General features: G+C 36.4%; 1 protein-coding gene across 1 annotated transcript in view; it reads right to left on the bottom strand.

The window, feature by feature from the left end:
- ush2a (Usher syndrome 2A (autosomal recessive, mild)) overlaps positions 1-26,140 on the bottom strand; it is a 191,874-nt gene that overhangs the window by 108,869 nt on the left and 56,865 nt on the right. The window contains 13 exon segments of the mRNA XM_032560862.1: positions 429-588; positions 1,429-1,514; positions 3,380-3,455; positions 4,610-4,741; positions 6,796-6,984; positions 8,405-8,485; positions 9,292-9,516; positions 9,944-10,223; positions 10,327-10,457; positions 10,932-11,120; positions 13,443-13,544; positions 14,023-14,149; positions 17,159-17,289. Coding sequence (XP_032416753.1) covers positions 429-588; positions 1,429-1,514; positions 3,380-3,455; positions 4,610-4,741; positions 6,796-6,984; positions 8,405-8,485; positions 9,292-9,516; positions 9,944-10,223; positions 10,327-10,457; positions 10,932-11,120; positions 13,443-13,544; positions 14,023-14,149; positions 17,159-17,289 — 1,909 coding nt within the window.

Raw genomic sequence — 26,140 nt, 5'->3', positions numbered from 1 at the left:
TGGAAAAATACCAGAGATTTATTACAATAATTTTGGTCCAATCAGAGGTCAGATTGGAACTGCTTAAAACAATTCTGTCTGGTAAACACAACTGCAGGCCATTGGCGCTCTGTTGTCCATTTCTCTCTTTTATTTTATCTCTAGACAGCTTTTATAAAACATAACTAAAAAGGCTAAACACTTATCACTTCCAAGAACATAAATCAGTCAATATCATTGTTTAAGTAGATTCTTTTGGCTTGTAAATGTCTACATGCCACATGAAAATGCTAATGTTAAAAAGCTCAAAATGAAAATGCTATGCGTAACCCATTATTCATTGTGCTTTACGCGCCTGTCACTGTTGTCTGCTCTGAGCTCTGAGAGAGAATTTGTAATTACACATGTACAACATGTTGTGGGTGTGGGTGTGTTTTTGGTGTGCTTACTCCACCAATATACTCCGGGAGTCCAGCAGCGTAAGGCTTGGAGCATGCAGGGGACCAGGAGGAAGCTCAGAGGTCAGCGCTGTAACTTGTGAACTGTTGGTACAGCCCACTTTAGTGCAAGCACTCAGTATCAAGAAGTTAGTTGAGTACACACCAAGACCTAAAACAAAAATACACATTCACTAAAAGTTACAAAAAAGAGAGACACACACTGCCTGACAGCACAGATAAGATAAACTCAAGCAGTTAGTTTTGCTCTTTTTTTCTCAATCCACCCTACTCTGTTCAAACTACTTCTCTTCTTTTCTGTTTGAAAATCACCCACCATCTGGCCCACTGTTGAAATCCTACCCTGAAACACAATCTATTCTTGCACATACCATGTAATTACAATATCCATAATCCTCCCAATCACAGTGAAAATCAGACACTCTACATTAATAACTCAGCATGGATGAGATGTGGTCTCACTCTTTCTTTGGCTTTCAAATATGTACACTTACACTTTTAAACAGCAAGATGGTTTACTAATTGTATAAACGTGCAGGTAAAATAAAGAAATAAAAAACTTAAGCATATCTTTCTGCAATAGAGTTTGTACACATCAATGTATGATGCTTTGCGTGTTTCCTGTACATATGTGTCTGTGTGCATCCATCTTCCTCTTTTTGGAGAACACCTTCTCATTGGTGTTACATTTGTTTCATAGCCTCTTCAGGTATTTCCAATAAAAGCTGTAAGGGCAAATTGTGTGCATGGCTGAGTGCTAATGTTTAGTTTTCTTTGTTTCTCTGCCACTTCATTTTCATGTGTATGTTTAGCTTTCTCTTTGAAAGTGCTATTCCCTTGGTAAGGACTGAGACTCGTTCCTCTTTCAAATGCTAATCCCCCATTTTGCTTTTCTGCACCCCTCACCCTCTTTTTTTCACTGAGGCCCCATCCCTCTACAGTCCCAGCTACAGCACACACAAACACTTTTTTTTTTTTTTTTTTTTTTTACCAGTGATGTTGTACTGACTGTTTTTCCCTCTGTAGACCATTTCACTGTTGTGATAGAGGAGGTATTCTGTAATGTCTCCATTTGGCCTATCAATAGAAAAAAATAAAATAAATGAAGACAATATTTTAGAATATTGCGCAATTTATACAGTTACAGGACAAAACTTTAGTGATATTTTGTTAAGTTTTAAACAATTTCTAAGGTATACAGGAGAAGAATTAAAACATTTCATAGGCAGAAACACATATGTACTCTGGCGACTGTTCTTTCTCCTTGTTTTTTCTAAATAGCCCTTTAGATCAGACCTTTGAGTGGTTTTCTGTTTCAATAGGTCCTTTATGAGGATGTTTAAAATACTACTTTTGCACAGAATTGTAAGCTAGAAAATTCTGATCAATTACCTGTGTCACATTGCATCATTTCCCAGTCTTTTTAAAAAAATTTGCTGTTGCACATGTACGTTCCAGGGTAGAAAGGAAAACTAGGTGGTTTGCTGCCCTTCTTGTTCAAAAGTCTTTGCCTAATTGTGTGTGCAGTTGTGCAAACAAGCATCTGCTATGTATGTTGAACAAACTCAACTCTGGTGGCACATTCATTGGGAGTAAACTGTACTAGAGCTTCATAGACACTCACAGGCAACCTGAAAAAATTTAATGAAACTGAACTTCTCACTTTAAGTTCTTTAAAAAAACTGCTCTTTTGTGCAATAATGTTAGCAGCATTTCCTGCCATGTTTATGATAGACGGTAAAAAAAGACTCCTCACTAGCTATAGGAGGAAATCACTGCCAATATAAGACAATGATTTCAAGCACATTTGTCCCTTTGTATGGCAGTCAGTTTGCTAGAAAGATCGATATGAGTGATTTCATCTGTACTCTTTCACAAATTTACCCATGTTCATGAAATGACTATCGTATTTTTTGGACTAAAAGCCACTACTTTTTTTCCACTCTCTGAACCATGCGGCTTATAGCCCGGTGCGGCTTTTCTGTGGATTTTTCTTCACGCACCAATGGGCTCTTTAGCAGGAAGTCAATCATTGGAAATCAAAATTAGAAATCAAAAAAGAAAGTGCTGATTTTCATTTAGAATAAGTACATGCTAGCAGCAGGCACAACGGAGAAATGTTTTCAAACTCATAACCCCTCAACATGGAAACAACAAACATATGATGCATCTTTTAAGTTAAAGGCTATCGATCTGCCAGTACAGGAGGGAAATAGAGCTGTTGCACGGAAGCTCGGCGTGAACGAATCCATGGTTTGGTGTTGGAGACGGAGGGCTGCGTCTTTAATAAATTCAGCAGATTTTTGCTAGATTAATAAAGCCAACAGATTTATTAAGGATGCAGTCCTCCGCAGCGAGATACTCTGCCGCTCTGTTGCGGCTTATATATGTACGTTTCTAGTTTTCTAAAAAACTTTGTAGGTGCGGCTTATAGTGAGGTGCGTTCTGTAGTCCAGAAAATACGGTACATTAAAACAAAGTTAGACAATTTTTTGCAAGGCAAAAGTACTATAAATTGAGCTTTTCTTTTCTTTCTTTACAATAAAGTAAATAAGAAAGTAAAACAACTTGCTAGAATTCCATCTAAACAACATTCAAATTTCATTTGAATAACATCAAACTCAAAGCGAAAGTCAAAAAGTTTTAAAACACAATATTTGTGTCAATGCCATTTCTTTAGGGTGTGACCTCCTTACGTTAGTGTGTAATAACAATTTTAATCTAATGCTCTTTGTTAAAAAGAATTATGTTAATGACGCATTCAGTTAGCCAAAAATACATTTCTTGTGTGTCAGTCAGCCGGAAAGGGGGAGAAAAAGAACTACACAAAGATATAGACCAGGATATTAGATACAAATTAGATATAATTAAAATAGATGACCTAAGTATATGATTTGTGACATTAGAGGAAAAATGAGGCAGATGAGAATGTATTTTTTTACCTTGCTGGAGGTTCCCAGGTTAAATACAAAGCGGAAGGAGATGCAACCACAAATGGAGGTGAGACCACATCTGGAACTGAAATTGCACTTAAATGAAAATGTATCTACATATATACATATATATACATATGCAGATATTTGGTTCATTCAATTAAAAAAAAGAAGGTGGTCACAAGTTTTTGTAGGAATACAAGTTATATTCATTCATAGGTATTTATTTATGCCCAATCTTCTATTCACAAAGTTCTGGAAAAATTAATGGTCAAAAACTGTAAAGAAAGAAAGCAAAAAACTGAAAAAAAGTTGCTGCTCCACCTCATTGAAAGGACCAAGTTCAGGTAGTTCAGAAATCCTAAAACGATATTTCCTCGCCGTCTCTTATTGAAGGTTTTGCTCCTGAAAGTTATTTTGTTGTTGTTTTAACAATAAAGTTACCTGAGTTAAGACCAGAATATGTCACTGAACAAAGTCAGTAATCTGTCTAAAAATACATAAATGATAAATAAATGCCACTAAATATTTTTGAAAGCTTGATCAGTATCATCGGTGTCTGTGATGTGAACCCGTACAACCAAAGAACAATATATGAAAAGCTTCATATTTGATGTGATGCAGGTGTCTCTGATATATTAACAGGAGGTAAAGAAATGTTCTCATGGGGGAGTGAAATTGTGCCGCACAGTAAGCATTAATGAAAAGAATTTTAAATACGTTTTCTTTCCTGGAGACTCTCTGACATGTTTCAGTGCTTTAACATTTTGCTCTGTAGAAATCAATACAGTAATCTGTTTCTTCCCTTTAGCGTCACATTGATTTTTGCTGTCTCTGTACTGACCCCTGCCGTCACATTATCTCCCCAACAAGGCTGGTTACTCCTACACAGATTAATGCAGCAACTGAAAAAATGAAGAAAAATCTTTGCCTTTCCCAGTCAAGTTTATATTTCTTTATAATCTTTTAAAATCTATACCGTCATCTTTTGTCAAGCTGTTTTGCACACCAAGTGCCTCATTCTTTTCAAATTTTCCATCTTTCATTGAGTCATTCCATCCTTGTTTTAATTTGTCTACCTTTTTTCTAAAGTTATTTTTTTAGTTAATTCAGAAAACAACAAAGCAGTCTTTCTCACTGTTTGTGAAAATGAAAACTAAGTCATACATCAGAAATAAAGATAAACTGAAAAAAGATGCTCATAGATAAAGAGAAACATTGTACTTGTGCATTTCTTACCTTCTTCTGGGGTTTTGAAGCTTGATCTTACATCACCAACATTACCAACAGGACTCTCAGTGCATCCAGCAGGACTGCACGCACTTACAGTGACAATGTACTGGGTTGATGGAGTGAGACCAGTTATCACACCTGAAGAAGAGTGGAAAAGTAGTGAAGTAAAGAGCGTAGACAAGAAACGGTATCTATAAACAAATCTAACTTTGGACAAGAACCAATCCGATTCACTTTATGTGGAAGAAATCATCTGGTATGGATTCAGGGAAAGTCAGCAATTTGATCAAATCAATAAACACATCTGGAGGGAGGAAGTATGAGTGGGTTTATAAGCTGGCTACAATTAGAAGCCATTGTTACATGGTAAAAACAACTTGGGAAAACAATAACAGTCACTCCGTACAACACTCCTGTCCCTCAGTCCCAACATCCTCGACGTGATCAGACGTACTCCGCCTCTTGTGCAATGACTGGACAGATGGATGGAATACTTTTCAGCAGCATAGCATTACATCCTACATAGTCAAGACCTTTTAAAGCTGAACCAGTGGAGTCGGAGTTGGAAGTCCACATTTCATTCACATTTTAATTGCCACACCTCAAATCAATCAAATCAACCCACTGGAGGTTAAATGGTGTCTCTTTCTTTGTAAAGACTATTAACTTCAAAGAGACTATATACTTTAACACCCCTTTATACTAAACATACTTAACTGGATCATTTTATTCTGTATAAAGCATAACACCAAAATATATATCCAAACGGCTTGAAAGTGTGCTTTAAATACTTTTTTTTCCTGTGTGGTACTGTTGCTAAGCAAATTTGCAGTGCTTGGCAAACAGACCCAGCCTATTCTAATTGTTAAGCTTTACTCGTCTCTCTCTGATGTTTTTTAATTTAGCAGTCTTGGCCTCCTTCACTCCTTTATGCATTTCCAAAGTCACTTTTTTTACATTGTCTGTTTTCTCTTCCACTCCTCCCCACTCCCCTTTCTGCCTTTTGTGCTCAATCACCCTGTACTCGTCTATTTTTCTCACTCTCTCTCAGTGTTACCCATGTCTTTTAATTCAATTAGGGGGCCAGGGCCCCACTCTGCTGCTATTACACCCTCATTTGCTTTCTGTGTTTTTTAGCCATCGGTGTAATTCTCCAGTCAGGTGTCGAGGCTATCATAAATTAAGAAGGAGCCTTATCACAGTGGACTAAATGTCTGGAAAAGAGAGGGGGAGGGAATAAGGACCAGCAAAAGAGACACTGGAGAAGACAGAGGCAGCAAGCTCATCATCATATTTGCCTAGAGACATAGCAGGGTGGAAGAGAGGGGGGACGAATCGCAGGAGTGGACGCAGACATCATCTTCATCATAAAAGACGAAGTGGGGAAAGATAGAAAAGTGAGCAGCAGCAAGAGAGAGGGACGAAAAGGAGTGATGCCAGGGAATGAGATCACTGGGATAGTCCTGAGTGTCTTGTTCCAAATGGAGACAGTCTCCTAAATCTGGAGGCAGGCCAATGAGACATTAACGGGTTTAGCTGGAACATCGTGGATGTATGTGTGTTATCATGAAAAGACAAGGGAGAAATTAAAATAGGATGTCTTTTCATATCGGGCCAAAACGGTTGCTACAGGTGTATGAGAACTCCCAGAAATCAACAGCAACAGGTTTAATGGAACTGAGTAAAAGTTAAAGCTTAAATCAAAATCTATGCATGTTTTGATGTCATTTTTCATAAAGGGTTAGATTGACTGTGATCAGAGTCACAACCTTGTGATTAGATTGGTCAATGGAGACAGCAACAGAAATGCCCTCAGCCATAACGATCAGATTCTGTTGACGACCCAGAAAATCACATCTTGAATCAGTATTAAAACTGTCTGTTACCTTTTGTCTGTAGTTCACTTTAGCCATGTCTTTGTAAATGCCTATGTTAATATGCTGGTATAGTGCAGTGTTGAAACTTTTGTTTGCATTTATGTTTTATTTAGTCTTCTTCAAATTGCCTCCTTTCCCACTTTCCAACAAAAGATCCCATCTTTTATTTGTATAAAGTTTAGAAAGAAATGTGTAGAAACAGGTCTAAATGCATAGCTGTGTACAAAAAAAATACTTAAAATTGCACAAAGGTGGTATATAACTTAAATGTCCAGCAATAACAAATAAATTAGAGGGTGAAAATTTGTGCTTTACCTGTGAAATTTCCGTTAGCCAGGTACGTGGTTGTGATAGGTGGCACTTCTGGATGGTCCTTATTATACGCTTTCAGCTCATATCTGTCAATAAGTCCTAGGACGTCACCTGTGGGCGGTAACCACCTCACCTTGGCACTGAACCCGCTGATACTCTCCACTGTGGCTGGAGGTGGCACAGATGTAGGAACTAGACATTTTAGAGAAGAAATTATGAAAATGAAAAAAGACGGTCAGAATTCGATTAGTGTTTATAGATAATATTTTAGAAAGAAGCTTAAAACCGCATTACATTATATAAAGGATGAAACTCCATAAATCAGAATTTCACCACTAAGTTATTGCATTTAAAAAATGTAACTCAAAAATTATGTTTCTCATGAATGTGATATGATTACTGTGATGCACCTAAAGGTATCCAATTGATTAAAAAAGAGAAAAACCTTGTTTACCACAAGCACAAGTCAAGTCAAACCTCAAGAGAAAAGTATATAAATACAAAAAACAGAAACAACAGGTAGACGGCACATGAAATTAAAGAAAAAGCTTTTCCCATCTCTCCGTATTTAATAGGCTCAGTAAATCATGCCTAACCATTAGCATAAATAGTATTTATGAGAGTAGTAACTTTTTCAGCACTGATTTAATACAGCCAGCTATTCATTCATGGCTATATTTCACAGCATTCAACTTCCCACCTTTCCCTGTTGGCTTTTTTCCGAACATCATGAGCCACTGAGGGAGGTCCATCCAGGTCTCCTTTTTCTACTCCCTTGTGATCTTCGTCGCTGTTGTGTTTTGTTTTCAGTCATTATTTGATATTTTGTCAACACCTGTTTTACCCCTAATTATCTGCTTTGTTTCTCATGGCATTTTGATTTTTTATCCATTAGTCATTTAATTCTTTCATTATTGTACTTGTGCCTTTCTAAATGATCTAATTAGTCATGTTCATTGCAATATCTTGTTTATGTTCATAATTTTTCCTCTCTGTATCACTCAATCGCCTTGCACATTTCTTTATCTCCTCCCTTCCTGTTGTGTAAGTTTAATTTAAATACTATTCTAAATTGTTGGATTCCTTCCCTCCTCCTTCATTTTGTTAGTTCTTACCTCCCTAATCCCTGGTTGTCCTTTATTTCTTCCTGGTTTTAGCACTTTCTCTCTCTCTTCAATTTATCTCCCCCTCTCTCTGGTCGTAGGATGGCGTTCTGAGACCTACTAGTGTATCGTTCACTACTAACGAGCAGCTTTATATTACACGAGGGACCATATAGGCCATTCTGGGTTAACAGCCTTTTACTGTGATGCCCTTTATAGAGGCCTTATCAATCTCTTATACCGTCAGACCGTAGTTATATCAATGGCCTTCAATAAGGCTAACACGCTGTACAAGATAATGCTGAAAAATATTTTAAGGTTGAAGAAGAATTGCAAATTTCAACACAGAAGACAAAGCAGAAACTCAGGAAATACTCTATTTATATAGAGTATTTGCAGTACTCTATGCAAATACTGTATACAAAATAGACAATAGTTAATAATTACAAGTGCATACTATACAATCATCATCTTTGTACATTATTACGACTACTACAGAGATGTCATACCTTTGCCATGACTCCGTCCTCTTTGCCATGGTGATGCTGCCAAACCTCCTGGAGCCACGGCAACAAACCTGTACAGGTACTCTTAAAACATAGTTGTTTTTATAAACACAGACATGAGACAGACAGAGCATATTGATTCCAATCAGATACAATGCATTTAAAAAAGTGCATAGAACACATGTTTTCAAAACTAACCCTAAACTTACTGGTTTTGGAGATATTTTCTTGCAGTAATCTTCATGACTTAGTTCACAAATACCCAGAAATATTTTTACACATTGCTTAAAAGTCTCCAGATGTAAATAAGCATTACATTTAGAACTAAGTTTGAAGCACCCATAACTCCTGGCCTAATTAACAGTAACTCAGCACTACCACCACTATCATTTAGAGCATGTGTTTGCCTAGTGTATGTATATGGCCAAGTAATATTCCTTTACAGTATAAGAGAATTGACAGAGCTTATTCCCAAAGCAGCACCAACAGAAAATTCAAATTTCTGTGCTCTATTTTGCTGACAAGCTTTATGGAGATGCTGAATTCGTTTTCCAGAAGGACTTTGCACTTGTCTGAACTGCCAAAAGTACCAATACCAGGTTTAATGACCATGGTGTCACTATGCATTCATTCATATAAAAGATGACCTGACCAAAATATTAAGTGCACATGCAATATTCATATTTTCGAAAAAAAAAACAACGTAATTTTTGTTTTTTATTAGCTTCAAACCAAAATAATCCAAAAATAAAAGAAATAAACTCTAAATTGTGTCGCTCTGTTGATTAAGTTGACATAGAATATAAGTTTAACTTATTAAAATAAACTAGTAGAACTTTAGATATTTAAATTTCACAACAAGCATGTAAAAGAAAAATGCACATTGTTACCTGTGAAAGGCAACAAACTATAATCTGTGGCTTGTGTCTGTCTCCCAGTGTATACAAGCACAGAATCATTTCCTCTGCAGTTAAACCGGCTTTCAGTGGTAGGACAGCCGTCTAAGTTGACTCTAACAGATCGGCGGTAAGCAACCGAGAGATTAATACTTCGGCTGACAGGAGGGGTTCTTTCATCACTGCGAACAGTTAGACCTCGAATGCAACCTCCAAGCCCTGTGAAAGAAACCAAACAAACAAAAGGAGCAGAATGTGTCATGAGTACTGTAAATACAGGGATTATCCCATTTTATGCTTGGTTTGATTTGAGTTGTATTGTTCTTCACTTAGTTCTACATATTTCTCATCATACAACACACTCCCAATTATGTCTGAGTAATTATGTTATTGGAATACTTGAAAATAAGTTGAACTTAGGGTAAATACACTTCCAATAATTCCATGATCTGTCAGTGTGTCTTACAAGAAGAAACTTCACAGAAAGAAAACCAAAACCATGGGGCTCCCTAACAAATGAAAACTTTGTAAAGAAATATTAGGAGATTGCAGAGAATAGAAGTAAAGCTACCAATAATATTAATAAAACAGTCACAGCTCAAAACATATTCAGCTTTGAACACCTGACATTTTTTATGCATCTTACCATGTTTGTGACTTTGACCATTAAGACCAGGATGTGAGAGTTCAATGGGCACGCCACCCAAATACAGTGGAGAATTGACTCTCAATCTTGCCGGCTCTCCCACTTCCCACATTTCCTCGGCCCAATCACCCACCGCAGCAGAGATGAGAGAGCCCTGTTTTGCGAGTGACAACTTTTTCCAGTCTCCATCACAGTAGCTAAGACCAACCCACATGCGGAGTTCAGTTGCACGGCCACCAGACGCAAGAATGAAGGACAAGAGACCGGCTTCCAGTTCTACCTGGAAAAAAACCAAACAAGACAAGAAGGTTGATATTACAAATAATTATCACAGTTTGTCTTTCTTCTTAAAATGGTATTTTGAACTGAGTCTATTATCTTACAAGCATGTAATCTTCGGTTTGTGTGCTGTATGCAAACAGCAAAAGTGCACTGAGCTGGTCAGTTCTGAAATCCATTAACATGTCAAAGTTATGTCCTCCACTGAAAACACCTGTGTCCAACTCCAAGTAACCTGCAAGTGCACAAAGTATGTAATTAGTACCAAAATGTATTTGTATTACAAGAAAACATGTTAAATTTAAAATATAGAATATCTTTTAGGGTACAAATAATTTAATCATGCTCTCAAAAAAACTGAATAAAAAAATTACTCTTACAAGGCATTTAAAAAAAATTAACTAATGAACTTGATCTTGAGACAGAGACCAATTATCTTATATTTCCTAAGAAGAAGCAAACTCATTACACTGTCATTAGCAGCAAGCGTAAGAAACAGGAGAGGTGTATTTGGGCACTAAAGAAAAATTAAATGTTGACAAATATAGTTTGACAGTCCACATGGTATTGTGTTCCTCATTATTTCATATATTTTATTAGCTATGTTTCTATTCATAGCGTATGTCATGTGCTTTAGCTTAAATTTTATAATTTAGAAAAAAAAAACAAAAAACATAAATTAACCAAGAAGTTAAAAGCATAATCCTACCATCACCCAGAAAATGGACTCCTTTTACAGTTTGTAGAGGACATCCTTCCCAGCTTTCATACACTCCCACCTTCTTGGTGGCTTTTTTCCAATCCAGTATTTCCCATTCCTCTGCAGGACTGTCACTCATCTTTAAACTTATGTCTCTGAGGCAGCCAGAGAAGCCCCTCCGAACCAGTCGGGTATCCCCTGGAAAGAGATCAACACTGTTAGCCTTACCATAAGCACAAAAGACAATTACAAAGTACAGTTTTAGGTAGAAGTTTTGGATGGGCTTCTCATCGGGATTAGGGCTGAAACGATTCCTCGAAGGATTCGAGTACCTCGATTGTTAAAATTCCTCGAGGAAAACTTACCTGCCTCAAAGTTTCGTTAATTTATGTGTTATAATTTAGCGCACCATGTTCCGACCGGAACGTTATTTGCGTTGCACGGAGCTCTGACTTCCGCCTCTGAGTTGTTGACGAAAGCTAAATGTTAGCGGCATAACGCCCAATTTTCATGTTCGGCCGTGGGGATTTTATTGATTGATGATAATGCCCGGGTTTTCATCGTTTTTGGGGGACCAATAAGCATTCTTAAAATGGCTGGCGCGATGCCTGGAGCACGGCAGCCTTTCTCCTCCGGGAGCTGCTGGTTCAACGCGAACGGCGGAAAGAGCGAGCGCTGCGGGAATATACAGGTGAGCGGATAGACTGAACACGGCGGGCGGTTGAGTAGTTGATGGTTACAGTGTAAGTGTAACTTTACGGACGAACCGCACAATAAATTTCATATCATCCCGGTCTCAACAAACGGGTGGCGGAGCGCATCGTGGTGGTACATGGCTGGTAGATGAGTTTCTGAGTGTGACGAACGAAGGTGCTGTAAATATTGCTCCCCCGCTTTATCACTTTCGTCCCCTGGTCTACCGGTCCTCGGACTTATGTTGGTCTGTCCCCTCGTCTACTTCCTCCTCTCCACCCCATCTTATGTTCGTTCGCTCGCCTGCCCCCCACCACCCCAAGCCCCCCCACTCCAGGCGACGTTTCCCGTATTCTCAAACCCAAAGCTTCTCAGGTATGGACCAAGGTGAGAGTTCATCTATTAAACTGACTGAAGATGAATACATAAACTAAAAGCTGGAGTATAGACATTTTATAAGTGTATTTGTGAGCCTGCCTCTTCATTATTAAATTGAATAGAATTTCAGATCTTTGTATAACTTTTCTTCAGGTTAATTTAGAAAGTAAGCTATTATTGTTACAGGTTAATTTTCTGAACTACAAAAAAGTAACTGTTAGGGACGCTCAACTATGAAGAATTGGACTGATAGTGATATCCGATAGTAAGACTGGTGTTATGCCAGATTTACCAATATTTTATTAATTTTTTAAAATCAGATTACTCGATTAATCGTAAGAATAATCGATAGATTACTCGATTACTAAAATATTCGTTTACAACAGCCCTAATCGGGATGAATTTCATATTAATATACTTCTTTTATAGATTAATTGGGAGGAGTCGAGGGTCCATAGTGCATCGATCGAACAAGATAGAACTTCAACAATTTGTGGAAGGGTGAATTGGGTGCACAAGTTTGAAATTCTTTAGCATTTTCTCAAATCCCCACAGAGTCACAATTATACATCACTGCTCAAATATCCCACAAATTGAATCTCAACTGTGCCTTTTATGTAACAATTGTCAAGCTTAAAGCATAATACCAGCTGAATATATAACCACTGTGCTGGACATAAGTGTAGTCCACATAATTTTAATATTAGGGTAGGGTCAGGGCTCTGAGAAGCCCATTCCAGAAGTTTAATCATACTTTAATCATACTTTGTGCACTCTAACACCTATAGATGTTGACCTGTTTGAACACTCAATTATGTCCATGGTTTTAATAAGTTGTTTAGTGATTTAAGGTGAAAAATTTGGAAGCGATCTAAATCTATTGATTCCACAATTTACCTGTACAACTGGCATTAAAGCAGCCCCACATCTGTTTTATAAATACTTGTACATTTCAGTCAAGCTTGAAAATGTATTGTATTGGTCAATCCAGTGATTGCTGTCAAAAAATCATTTTAAACTGGCTCATATAATCTTCCAACTATACTCAATCTTCATCACCAATGAGAAGTTAATAGGCCTCGAGACATTCTATAACCTTCAGGCCTACAGATTTCTGTGTAATGAATTGACAACATATGAGGAAAGGCCACAATAAATTTAATCTTGTAATCTCAATGTCAATGTCATTAAAAATCATTGAAGTTGTATGCTATATAATCCTTTTACCTTGGCAACAAAATGGTTTAAATTCATAATGAAAAACTCAAGTTTAATTTGGCAATTGCAATCATACATAGTGGGTAGATGTAAACAGGAACTGTATATATTCACTGTAAAAAGAAACAAAGGTTTTGCTCATCATAACATAAAACATTAATTTAAAAACTACACTTATGCTGTAAAACTGACAATTGGCATAAATAGTATAAATAATGGCTTGAGCTTTACCTGAATCATTTCTTAGAATAGCAAAATCTTCAGGGAGGCCTCCAATGAACAGTCCCATGTTTTCCCCAATGATGCTGTTTCCACTGGAAGCTGATGCACTTCCTGGGAGCGGTGAATGTAGGGAACACATACAAAGTAAAAGAGCAGAACAGGACAACAATAAGGACTTACAATTCAGGTTTGTTTAGCCAACAATGACTCCAACGTGCACTGATGTATGTGGTGACTATTTTAAGTATACATTTGTCTTTAAAGCATTTGAGTTTCCTGGAAAACTCATAAATAAAATGTACTTGAGAACTTAAAATAAATTAACTTAACATCAGTATTAGAAAGGAAAAGCAGCAGAAGAAAAGTAGCAAGAAACACACATAAAAACATAGTTTTTTGTTTCTTTGGGCCTGACAGTAATTTGGGATTTACTTTCAGTAAAAAATACTCAAAGTGATTCACACTATCCACATTTAAGCTTATACCCAAGTCATATTTAAACACTGAGAAGCATGCTATGCCATCCCTACATTTACAGAGAAGCAGAAGCAGACACACAGAATAGTTAGAGTGAATATAAAATAGTTACCGCTATATTGGAGGTTTACAGTGATTGTTCCCACAGCCCTTTGCCTAGTTGCTACTATATTGTGCCACTGGCCATCATTGTAGCGGCGATTCCAGTCACCATGTACACCTACAGCCACTGCTGAACCCTATAAACAAAAATAAAAATGCATAAACAAGCAATATAAACCAACAATATGGGCAAGAACTGAAAATGTTTTTGTAAACATTGACTAAAGGTCTATGGGTTTTAGAGCAGTTACCAAAGTTAATCTACAAACTTTAAGCAAAAGCAGAACACTTGCTTAGTCTTTGAGGATTGATCCCAAACACAACCAAGATACATTAGAACACAAACGTATACACATAATGATCAAAGTGCTGTTACGGAGCTTTTTGCTAGCTATTATGTATGACATCATTGTTCTGATCAGCTTTTAGTAGCAAGTAGGCAAGGAGCAATATACTAAAACAAGAAATCACATAAATGTGAATAAACACAAACACACAGTGATGAAGATTTAATGATGAGATCAATAAATGTATGACTGCCAGAGTACATCAGCGTCTGACATCTTTACTGCTATCGCCATACAGCTCAAGTTAACGAGACAACACAGAAGGAGTCTGTTTACCTCTTTTTGCTCACCTCTCCCAAATATACAGAAACACTTGTTTAATTACTTGACTGGGAACTACTAGCTGTGAAATTATACACTCAAACCTCCCAGAAACTACTGTTAAAGTGCCCTTGAGCAAGACATTTAGAGTATAACTGCCACTCAAGTGGTTTTGTTCAATACACTAAGGTTTGATGGGTGGTTTTACTGGAAAGAACCGCAATAGAAAACCTTGCCGGTTATTTTTCATTTTGTCAGGCAATGTATACTATCAGTGGAGGACATTATCTGTGTTTTGAGTAAATAGCTGGAGAAAACACACTGCAATTTAGAAAACCCAGTCGTGCTATGGTGTCATTCTGAGTGCTACAGCACTTGACTGATGTGTGTGTTTCCTATTGGATGCCCTGGTATCAATCTCTTAATTATAAAGCACGAGTCCATATACTCGTGGGCACACAAAGCATTTTAAACCAAAATACCACTCCTGTGGCTTTTCATGCTGTTTTGCCCTTGCAAGTACACACAGCAAAACCAGATTTGGACATGCATTATACAAAATACAACATATATTTTGTTATTAAATCAGACTGAACTTTGTAATACTTTTTAATTTCTACATTCAGTAGAAATCTGTTGACAACTGCTGACAAGTATTCAAGAGTTTGAATGAACTAAAATTACTATACCTACCTTAAAACAATCTGGGAAAGTCTAGATGGTGATGCTTTGTAACCGCTGATTGATTAATTCACAACATTTGAGCTAAATGAAGACACTTGTGGATTTTAACACAATTCCTCAAATATATTGCTTCATGCAGCATGGGAGAATTTTATGCAAAATTTCCAGCAACCTCCCAACATTTGTAAATTCTAAGGTATTTTTTTCTTATGATAGCTACATCATTTTTATTTTATTTTATTTTTTTACACAAAAGCCAGCTAATAATGTTGCTCAGTGCACCAGTACAGTGCAAAGGCACTTCAAAGCAATATACTTTTTATATCTGTTTCAAGACTTTTCCATCATTTCACACTAATTTCTACTCTAGCACACTGGTTTATCTCTGACAAGGGAAAGGTAATTTTTGTGCGTTCCTGTGCTTTTACATATGTATGTGTGTGGCAACACACACATACACTTATTTATGAGCATATCACTTCCCTGTGTCATGCTAAATTACCCCCTGCACTGCTAATCCCATTAGGCTAGCTCAACAAGCTAATAGGGGGAAGTAATGGGCCCAGCTATATGTATCTAGGGGAACACTAATAAGCCGTGACACCACTCCTACTGTTAATTACCCCAAACTAACCTAAACAAAGGAATCAACCCAGCTGGAGAAGACACACAGACATCTTGCAATACAACCATACACACCCCAACATTACATATTTATCTGCTGATAAAAACATTTTGCTAACTTATATTAAAAAGTGACACTGCTTGGGAATCAATCTGGATGCATGTCTGTAAGTGTGGGCTTGTGCCATCAGTAAGTGGCCTTGTGAATCTACGTGTAATCGTCTCTCACTATCACTTTCATCATCAAAGTAACTGACTCTTAACCCTTCTACAAGTAGCTATACGGATGGATTAGGAAAACGGTGATCTGCATGTATGCATGTGTGTGTTGGTGTGTGTGCATTTGTCTGTGTGTGTAAGTGTCAGGGTGAAAAGCTTAATTAGTTTGCAATTTGTATTCACGCATGGTGACTGCAGGGAATGAGTTAATTGCAGTCCAATTCAAACGTTGACACACTTTCAAAGTTTTCCCCTCTCCCTGTCTCCCTGACAGAAACCAATGAGGGGCTACAGATCACATTTACTAGATGAGAGCCAGTAAGAGAGAAAAATAAGAGGTGGTGGTGGAAGAGAAAGAAAGAAAAACATGTAGAGAGAAGAGCAGATTAGACAAAAGAGTAAAAAAAATAGGTGGAGTCAGAAAATTAGGAACAGACATACAAAAGAACAAATTTTCATAGAAAATGGGTTAAACAGCCAAAGTGGTGTAGCTGTTATACTGTAAAAGTTGATATTTTTAGCAGATACTGGCATTAAACTTTTACTACTCTGAAGATGTTGTTGTTTCAAAGAGATTTTTTTACAAACAATTATTTCTCTGTCGTTTCCCTGAAGGCAATAATAAAAACTTTGTTCATTAAATGTGAGATTGTTGACTACTTATTGCAATTGAGTTTGTTTGATGTGAACGTTTTATTTAGAGTGATTGAGGCGCTTGTTGCCTGCATACAGTATTAGATTTATATCTCAGTAAAACTGTACAACAGATACACACCGAACAGAAATGTAGAGAGATCAATAAGCTGTCAGGAGGAGTACCCAGAAAGAGCCTGCACATTCACAGGGAGAATATGCAAAAGACCCTACACTGCGATTTGAAGCCATGGCCTTCTTGTTCCAAGGCAACAGTGCAACCAGCTGTGCCTCACTATTTCTATACATATTTAAATTCATCTGCTTGTGTCTTTTAATTATTGATATAATGATAATAAAAAAAGTAAGATATGGTACCTGAGGATCAAACAAAAAGTATGGGCGTCCGTTTTTGATCTGGATGGCCAAAAACTCCTCCTGATGTCCTGGAGAGAAGGCAGACAGCAGGAGGCCATCTGGGGACCAAGTCTTGAAACTCAACTTAACACCTAATGCAAAATTTAATCAGAAACAAGAAGATAGAAGGACTCAATAAAAAAACAAAACAAAACACATTTTCATACATGATATCTGAAATACCTAGACAATAAGAAAATTGTTAATACAATAAAATAATTACTGTAATGACAGCATATTGATGCTGGCTCTGCTGAAGGTACTTCGATTTGAGTTGTGGCTGTAAAGGTGTTTTAAATTTAACCTTGAAAATAAGATGAAAAACCCACATGTAGATATGTTTACGTCCTCCCTCTGAATGATTTCCTAAAATTTTAAAAGCTCTGGAGTGGAAACTAGCAATCAAGTGTAAAAGGTTTTAAAGCATACACACATTTTTAAACAGATAATTATCATGCTATGGATTACTGAATTATTTTTTTGATATTGTAAATTCCAGAGTGCAAAAATTTAAGTAATAAAGTTGGACTCGATACCTGTGCACAATGCACTACTACAGTATATTTAAAGTTAAAAAAGAAAGAAATGTTTGAAAAGAAAAGCTCTAAACTGACTATTTTCACTGTAAGACTGCTGTCTGAGATAATCCTACCACCAAAATACACATGAGGAAACTAGTCTTAGCAGACACATCTACTTTTGCACTTATACCATCTCTCACTTGTGATCTCTGTCTTTTATCTCCTGAAGAGTCTTCCCTGTGTACATTATAAGATCAAAAAAGAGTTAAGATTGTGCACAAACTCAAATGCGTATGAAACTGCAGTAGGGGAACTGATAAATATGGAAAGAAGGCTATTTCCATATTTAACCATTTCCGTATTAAATAGGAAAATAACTTTATTTTTACCAAAAGCAGAATCCTTTGGGATCCAAAAGCTATGCAAGACCATGGAAGTATGCATCTAAATGTATGCTAAAAGATGTTAGAGATTTAAAGATGTTATTTCTGAGCCATGTGTAGGGAATCAAAATTTGCATCAATGTTTGGCTTGTGCAATTATTAATTATAAAATATGGTGTGACCTTTATAAAGCTTCTGCAGTGTGGGAAGCTAATATGTCTTAATGATGGACAGAAAATCAGGCCTTCTGTCTTGTCATGTTACAATGGATCAGCGTTTGGATCCTAATTCACTATTTGGTCCATAGAATGGCACAGACAAAGCACGTTTTGTGTGGGTTTCCATAAAGAACAACAAGCAGGATCATCTAAGGAATTAAATTAAATCAGTTTCAGGTTAAACAGATGAGTGTAATTTGATTTAAAATGAAAAGAAGTAAGAGCTCAACATTGTTCATTTTCACCCAATTTCATGACACACAATTTGAGAGAAAACCTATTAACTTTCAGGAGTTTCCTGAAAAATAATATAGTATAAAATATAAAACTAATTTGTTTTATACTTTTGTATTAAGACTCAACTTGTGTAGTACCACACATAAAATATATATGAAATAACTTATGACCGACTTTTATTTTCTCCCAATTGATCATACACCAGCTTAAGTGTAGAATATTAAATACAAGATTTTACATATTTGGCATAAGATACAGACATAAACAGGGTAAACATTTATTTTCTTTCTATAATTATAAAATATAAGCTCCCTAAAATAAAAAGCTATTTAAGTTGCAATCTATGTTCAGGAATACTTAAACGGTAATAAAAAATTTTTGCATTGTACTTACTTTCTGTACTTTAAGCAGATATGTGTCATTTACATTCATGACCTTGTCACAACAGAGAAGAGTGAAGTCATGACAGATACTTGACATTACATTACCCCCCTTTAACCATCTCTCTCCATCACACCTTCCTGATCTTTCAATCTTTCCCATCTTTCATCCCTTTGCTTTTAACCTTACTCATCTTTCTTGTGACCTTTTCATTCTCCTTTTCCTGTACCTTCTCTCTCTTCTGAATAAGCTTTCCTTTGGGCATCTTCAATTCTATCCTGTATTCAAATACACTCTCTTCTTCTAGTTCTGGTACAAACTTCCCTTACCTTTGGATATTTAAATGCTAGTGAATACAAATATGCCGACTAAAACTCTGGTTTAACTAGTTTACTAGTTAATTGGCGATATACATGTTAAGCTATGTGTTTGGTGAGGCTTTTCTGTCTGTGTATTGACTGCAGCCTGAAAAAGCAAAATGCTGCCCATATTAATGGCCATGTGCAGATGCATCGTGGTCTGCGGTCAGTGGACACCTTTACCACTGAGGCTTTACCAAAGGATGATGGTTACTTGGAGCTGTAGCCACAAACTAAGGAATGAGGCCTTATTTTTATACTAAATTAGTACGTAAGAGCCTTTTGATGTGTGCTCAAAATATTCCCTCTCCTCCACGTTCCCTTGGAATACCAGACAAATGACAAAACATAGAAGTCGCCTCGAAGGGCTGAGGGACTTTTCCTGCCAAATGGATGAAAGATGAACAACTAAAGTTACAACAAGTATTGAACAGATGGCTGGCAGCTCTGGAAAGCTTTTCGATTTCAGCGCACAATGTCTTTGTTTTCATGTGGAAGGATCATAGTTTTTTTTTTTATTTACTAAATGGTACACTGGTTTTCATGGGATGATCTGAAGGACCTAATTTTGAACCTCAGTGAAGATCTTTTAAAGTTGTGATTGGGTGATTTCTTAAAACATCGGAATTAATGGACTTACACTGAATTAAATTCTTGAAGGACATGAGATATTGTTGCTTATCAAATGAATAATTAAGTTGGTACTATGAGTCAATGTGACTGTTAAAATGCTATTTTAATATTCAGGTTTTTAAATTTAACAACATTTTATACAATGGATTTTACTTGATCACAGTGGGGTTTTAATTTGCTCATGACCTGTTGATTCATTTTGTTTAATGTGTGCGAAAGGATGGATTATTGAGGTAGAAAAATTGTAATTCAGACGGAGATCCCAACAAATGTGAGAGGAACATGAATACGTTTCTAATTGCCAGTTTTAGGGAAAAGAAATATGTAAAACTTCAGCTGTGACCCCGTGTTTTAGATAAACAAAGCCAGCAGGGTCAAATCTGACAGGATAGGGCATTCAGCAGATAAAGTACTCTGGCCAGCTTATCTATTCTTACTCTCACATATAGAGAGTATCGTTCTCTCTGTGCATATTGTTCAGAACACTGTCCGGATAATATAAATTGATAATGAAGTGCATCAGTGTAGCATACGGGACATGGACCAATTATGTAATGGCTTGTATGTAATGCATCTGTGTTGCATCCAGTTAGGACAAGAAAACAACTATATCATGCTATGAACTGACCCACTATTGTGAGACAGTTGACAAGTATTTTGTATTGTATAAAACTGAGTGTGACTTTCAATACATTGCCTATTCCTGCCCAGAACTGGTCCTTGAGTGAGCAAGTAAGACCGCTTTGATTCTTGATGGTAAATAATCCAAAGAGGAACCAGCTGACTCAAATCTTCCTTAATTAAAACAAATATGCATGTGAAGTTTATTAAATAAATTTACAGCAGTGCTAAGAGCAGTTCAAGTATCATTTTCAGTTAAAAAAAACAAGTGACATTGTTACAGTTTTTAAGATCAATTTCATTTGATCAAAACCAGAGGTTGATAACAGAATTCACTGTATCACAGGACTGACAAATAAGGCAGGCATGAATTTCCCTTTTTGAATTTAATAACAAAAAGTAATGAACGTTTCTGGTATATTCTAATTATTAAGATGAAACTAAGTCTGCAGTTCAGAATGTGCTAGTCCATACAGATTTTCAGGTATTTTCAATAAAACAGACAAAAATGGTCAGAAATTGCTATTATGAATAAATAAATGAATAAATGACCCTGCTTGGTTTTCATAAATACAAAGGGAGATTATGCTAACTTTGTATTTCACTTTCCACACTTTTTCTTCCATCTGTTGCATCCTCTTTATTCTCTCATCAAGAAGCCATTATGACAGCCAAGCTACAGGCGAAAGGAAGTCTAAAACTGTGCTGAAAATGTATTTTTTCACCTGCAATCACCATCAAAACATTTTAAGACTTATGCTTTACTTAGGTGAATCCTGTTTTATATGTATTACATTACCTGAAAATATTAGGAAAAGACATGTGCTGTGATGTTGGCCTTTATTTAAAAGGAAGACAAATACAGATACCAATTTAGACAAAGACAGCTCTAAACATGTGAAGTATTCCCTGGCCTTTAGCAGCAAGAGAAAGATCGTTAATCTTCTACAGCTGCATAGAGACACACCCATCCTAAAACTTAATAGAATACATCAATTGCACCAAAACAAAAATATACTGAGGATGTCTGGATACAATCAAAATCTAGCAAAACCATTGGAAAAAGATTTTAGCGGAAGCTATAAGGCAGGGTTGACAGAAAAAATACTGTACCTGCTACACTGAAATATTTTAGGATAGTAAAACATGTCTCGATGACAGTAATAAAAAATATTCAGGCATAAAGGTGGCCGTAAGACAGGTAAAAGAGTCATTTCATATGATTTCATGGAGAGTTTTAGGATGCCTTAAAATATTCAGTTAGTTTTATTTGCCTCAAGAGACTTTACTACCAATTTATGTTTATGTAAAATTTATGCATCCTCCTATGGACTGTCATTCTCCATAACCCACAGCAGAAAGAAGCAGGCACAGAAAATGAAAGAATGAAGCTAAATTATCATTTGAAAACTATATTATGTATTTCCTCTGATTCTTTTTGTTGATAAAAATTTGTTAAACAGTCTGAAGTGTTTAAGTCTGGGACAATGCAAAAACTGAAGAAATCTGAAGGGAAAATTACACATCTACATATTTGTATGTATTTTATCAGAATAAAAACATATCAGAGATAAGTGCATATAATAAGGTGTGTGTTTTTGGTCCCTGCATGATTCTTCGTGCTAGACAAGATGTTGGCCAAGCATGTCAAATGTACAGCATCTACTGACACTGCTCATGCTCAGCATGACTTCCTTCAGATTTTCCCACAGGACTTGTGCTACTTCACACTGACAACCACTTTGGAGCCATCAGCAGACAAACCTGAGCAAGCACTATGACAGGTGACCGTGTTGCACATACAGTACAATCAAAAAAGCTTCTCACAAACACTCATGCATACGAACACAGTGCAGCTGCACAAGCACAATGATGTTGTACATTATAAATCTTCACAGAAACACGTACCCAGGCATGTTTTTACATCAATGTTTATCACTTAGGAGCTTCATTCAATGATTCATAGCTTTAAACAATTAATTACAGTAACAAGGATTATGTCTGATTTCTGATAGAAATGAACTTTTAGGTTCAACAGCTGACCCTTTTGAACCTAAAACTTTAAGGTAAATACGATATGACGGCCTTCAAGTGTCTACTTTTAAGTTAAAGATAAAGAGGGATTTCACTTTTCAGCTTCAAATTGAATCCAAATCAACAAAAGAATGGCTAAACATAAATTCAAGTTTTGGGTTGGCTAAACAAGAGTCTAGAACTAAACAGGTTTGAAGATGCTTAGCAAGATAGAATGAGGAAATATTACTAACACACACAGGACAAATAGGGCTGAATGTTGAAATGAAACACCTGCACAACCAGGGCATTTTTATATACACCTTTTTCTCCCAAGTCAGTTTTGAGTATTTTTATTGAAGTGTAGATTATATAAGTCACATTGCAGGTGAAAAGGGGTTATAAAATGATTAATCATTGCCTCAGTTTTAAAGTCTCAAAAAGCTCAAAATTTAACAAGGTATGTAGACTTTTGAGAGCTTCTGTAGCTTCTTTTATGTGTCAAATCTGCAGCTCCCATCAGGTTTTGGCACCCAAAGTAACTAACAATTGCAAAAAATATTAGCTGTTTTTATAGAGCTAAAAAAAAAAAAAAATCAGTCCAAATGATAAAATTAAAACACAATCTCAGAACCATAAAAGATTACAGTAAATCACACTGTGCAAAAGTGAATTTTATGTTGAGGAGAACTCAGCTAGCACGCCCCACGTTTGGAGGCCTTAGTCCTCGACGCGGACGTCGCGGGTTCGACTCCCGGTCCCGGCGACCTTTGCTGCATGTCTTCCCCCTTCTCCTCGCCCTCTTTCCTATCTGCCTACTGTCGCAAAAATTACGAGCCACTAGCGCCGCAAAAACTCTTCAGAGAAAAAAATGGGAAAAAAACCAAACTATGAATTTGGTGATTATCCAAGATGGAGTTCAGCTTTAGTGAAGGCCTATGAGGAACATAGTTTTTTTTGTCATAACTGTGATTTGTTACATTAAGTTGTCGAAATATTGACCAATTTGCAATTTAGAGATTTATTTATTAGTTCATATTGTTTCATGCCTATTGTTTCTCCTCGCTCTGTCTTAGTAAACAGCGGAGGTTGTGTGTAATCATCTACACAACATAACCTGAATAACTCCAGTCATGTTAGCTCTCTGCTGGCATTAATCAGAGCCTGGCGTATTAATGAGAGCGCGGCAGCTAGCTAATTACACCCATAGATTCTGCAGCAGCCCATTAAATATACAAATGACAGAATTAAAGAGCCCAGCCTCTTCTGATTAATCTTTAAATGGGGAAAAACTAATGATGTCTGTGCAAACTTTCCCTTCACACGTTTCTCCCCCTCTCCTCTCAACGTCAGTGCATAGCAATCAATCATATTAATTAAGGAAAAATAATTTGTATCATTTAACATTTCCCTCTTTCCTGCTCACTTGCTGCAGTACAGTGCGCTGTATTAGAGGTGTCTGGAAATTATCCAAGTCTATTTGTTCTTGCATTTATTTATTTTTTCTTTTTTTCTAAAGTATTTGTGTAATGTTTCATCTAACTTCATTAACTGCTGATTGAAGAAATACATCTGGATTAGCAAAAAAATATAAGCAGGACATCTTCCCCATTCCAATTAACCCACTTCATGCCTAAAATGTGAAGAATTACAAAGAGGAAGACAGAGATCCATTTCTATTTAAATACATTATTTTACAAAGAACAACATATGTCACTCCTAACCGAGACACACAAGGTCGTTAATTCAAATGCAACCAAGAGCAGGAAGTCATACAGCAGGAATATAGATAGGTAAGATGAATGAACTAACAGGCATTTATGGAAACGGGCACTCAGAGGTTATTCATATCACAGCATGGTTACATACTGTTCTGTTTCATCTAAAGTAAGATTCAGTGTGGCCAATCTTGACCTCAAGTACCTTTTTAGGCACTAAGAAACATTTTCAAACGTAAGTGAAGGGGTTTAATTTATGGAAACATGCACTCCGATCGCAGTAATTGCACATGGAAAATAACCTATTTGACCAAAAATAATGTTAGCAAAGTGACCATTAAGCAACAGGTGAAAGGGTAAATATTATTAAATTTCAAATGGTAGAATTTGTTTTACTTTAAATATGATTTACCATGCACAATATTGACCCTGCTCAAGGATGAATCCTTAACATGTTTTGGATATAAAACTACCTGCAATAAGAACTAGTAGAAACAACAAATGAATAACAGCCATGGAACAGGGGACAATGTTGACAGAGAAAAATTTTGATTTTTTTTACTTCATAGTCCACAAAAAATTCCAAGGGACCAATGCTACTGATGGAGCCATTGCTTCAAGGCTTGAAAAAGTGTAATTAAATTAGAAAAATTAATTTTAAAAAAAGTTTAACTTGCAAAGATTAATAACTTAATGAAAGGTCAAAGCAAAAGACACAAAACTACAGCAATTTAGTAATTATAAAAAAAAGTTACAGTTGTATAGTTATCATTGCTGGAGTTACAAGGTTTCCACGAGATATCAACGATTGACGAGTCTCTCCTCTGTGATCAATTGACTCTCAAGGGGGCATTACACTGCATTACATTCATAATCCAATTTGGCTTTGATTTGTTCGCTCTTCCGTGCGCTTCTATGGGAATAATTGTCTGCAGATGATGCTATTAGTATTGACGGTTGTAAAAGGGCGACGGTTTGAGGACTGCCGACACATTGATGGTCCAGAATAGATCCGGTCTGAAAGTGATTGTCTGATCCATTACCCTTTATGAAGGAGGAGACTGGAGGGGGCAAAGAAGCATGTCTCAATAACAAAAATCATCATCAGTTTGTTGGCAGTGTTCAAAGAAACTGTTTACCTTAGTTCTATAAGGACACAGAAGAGATCAAAAACGTAATTTGTTGATCTGGGAGTATACCAAGCGTACTGAATGATAATCGGGTAAAGTGGAAAAACACGGCAGAATAGTCATTTAGTGTCTAAAATAGAAAATAAATGTACTCCCAGTAGACAAAACAATATGCCTATAAAAATCAAAATTTAAGCATGGATTCTTTAGCATAAAACAAATATTAAAATTACTTATAGACAGTGCAAATTATGTTTACAATTAATATAGATATGAATTAATTTTTTTAAAATTAAAAACATGTTTTAAGGATGATTATGTGGACATCAATAACAACTTTCTCTTTAAGAGGATTAGAAATTAATAAATGGCAATGGAACAGGGACATTATCACTAGGTTTCAGAGACTCTTGTTGCCCAAAGATGCAACTTCAATTTTTGACATTTAACATGGTTTTAATGTTATCACATAACTTAAACATTAAAATGTATCTTACATCTCTTTTTGCAGAGACAAATATTACTGGTGATACTTAGTTTGTACAAAAGAGGGAAGCAATCTCAAGTGGCATCAAAGAGCTTTGCATGCTCAAATCCTACTGATTAGTATCAGCAGTCATTAATTATGAGCGTCAGACTGGCTGATGTTCTCAGATGAAGCAGAACATGTTTGGCTGTGCAGCTCAACCCTCTAATGATGCTGGTAAACAGAAAGATAATTGTCCTTTA

This window comes from Xiphophorus hellerii, chromosome 4 (assembly GCF_003331165.1).
Source record: "Xiphophorus hellerii strain 12219 chromosome 4, Xiphophorus_hellerii-4.1, whole genome shotgun sequence".
In the NCBI taxonomy this organism is placed as follows: Eukaryota; Metazoa; Chordata; class Actinopteri; order Cyprinodontiformes; family Poeciliidae; genus Xiphophorus; species Xiphophorus hellerii.
This window is presented reverse-complemented; position numbering and strand designations above follow the sequence as displayed.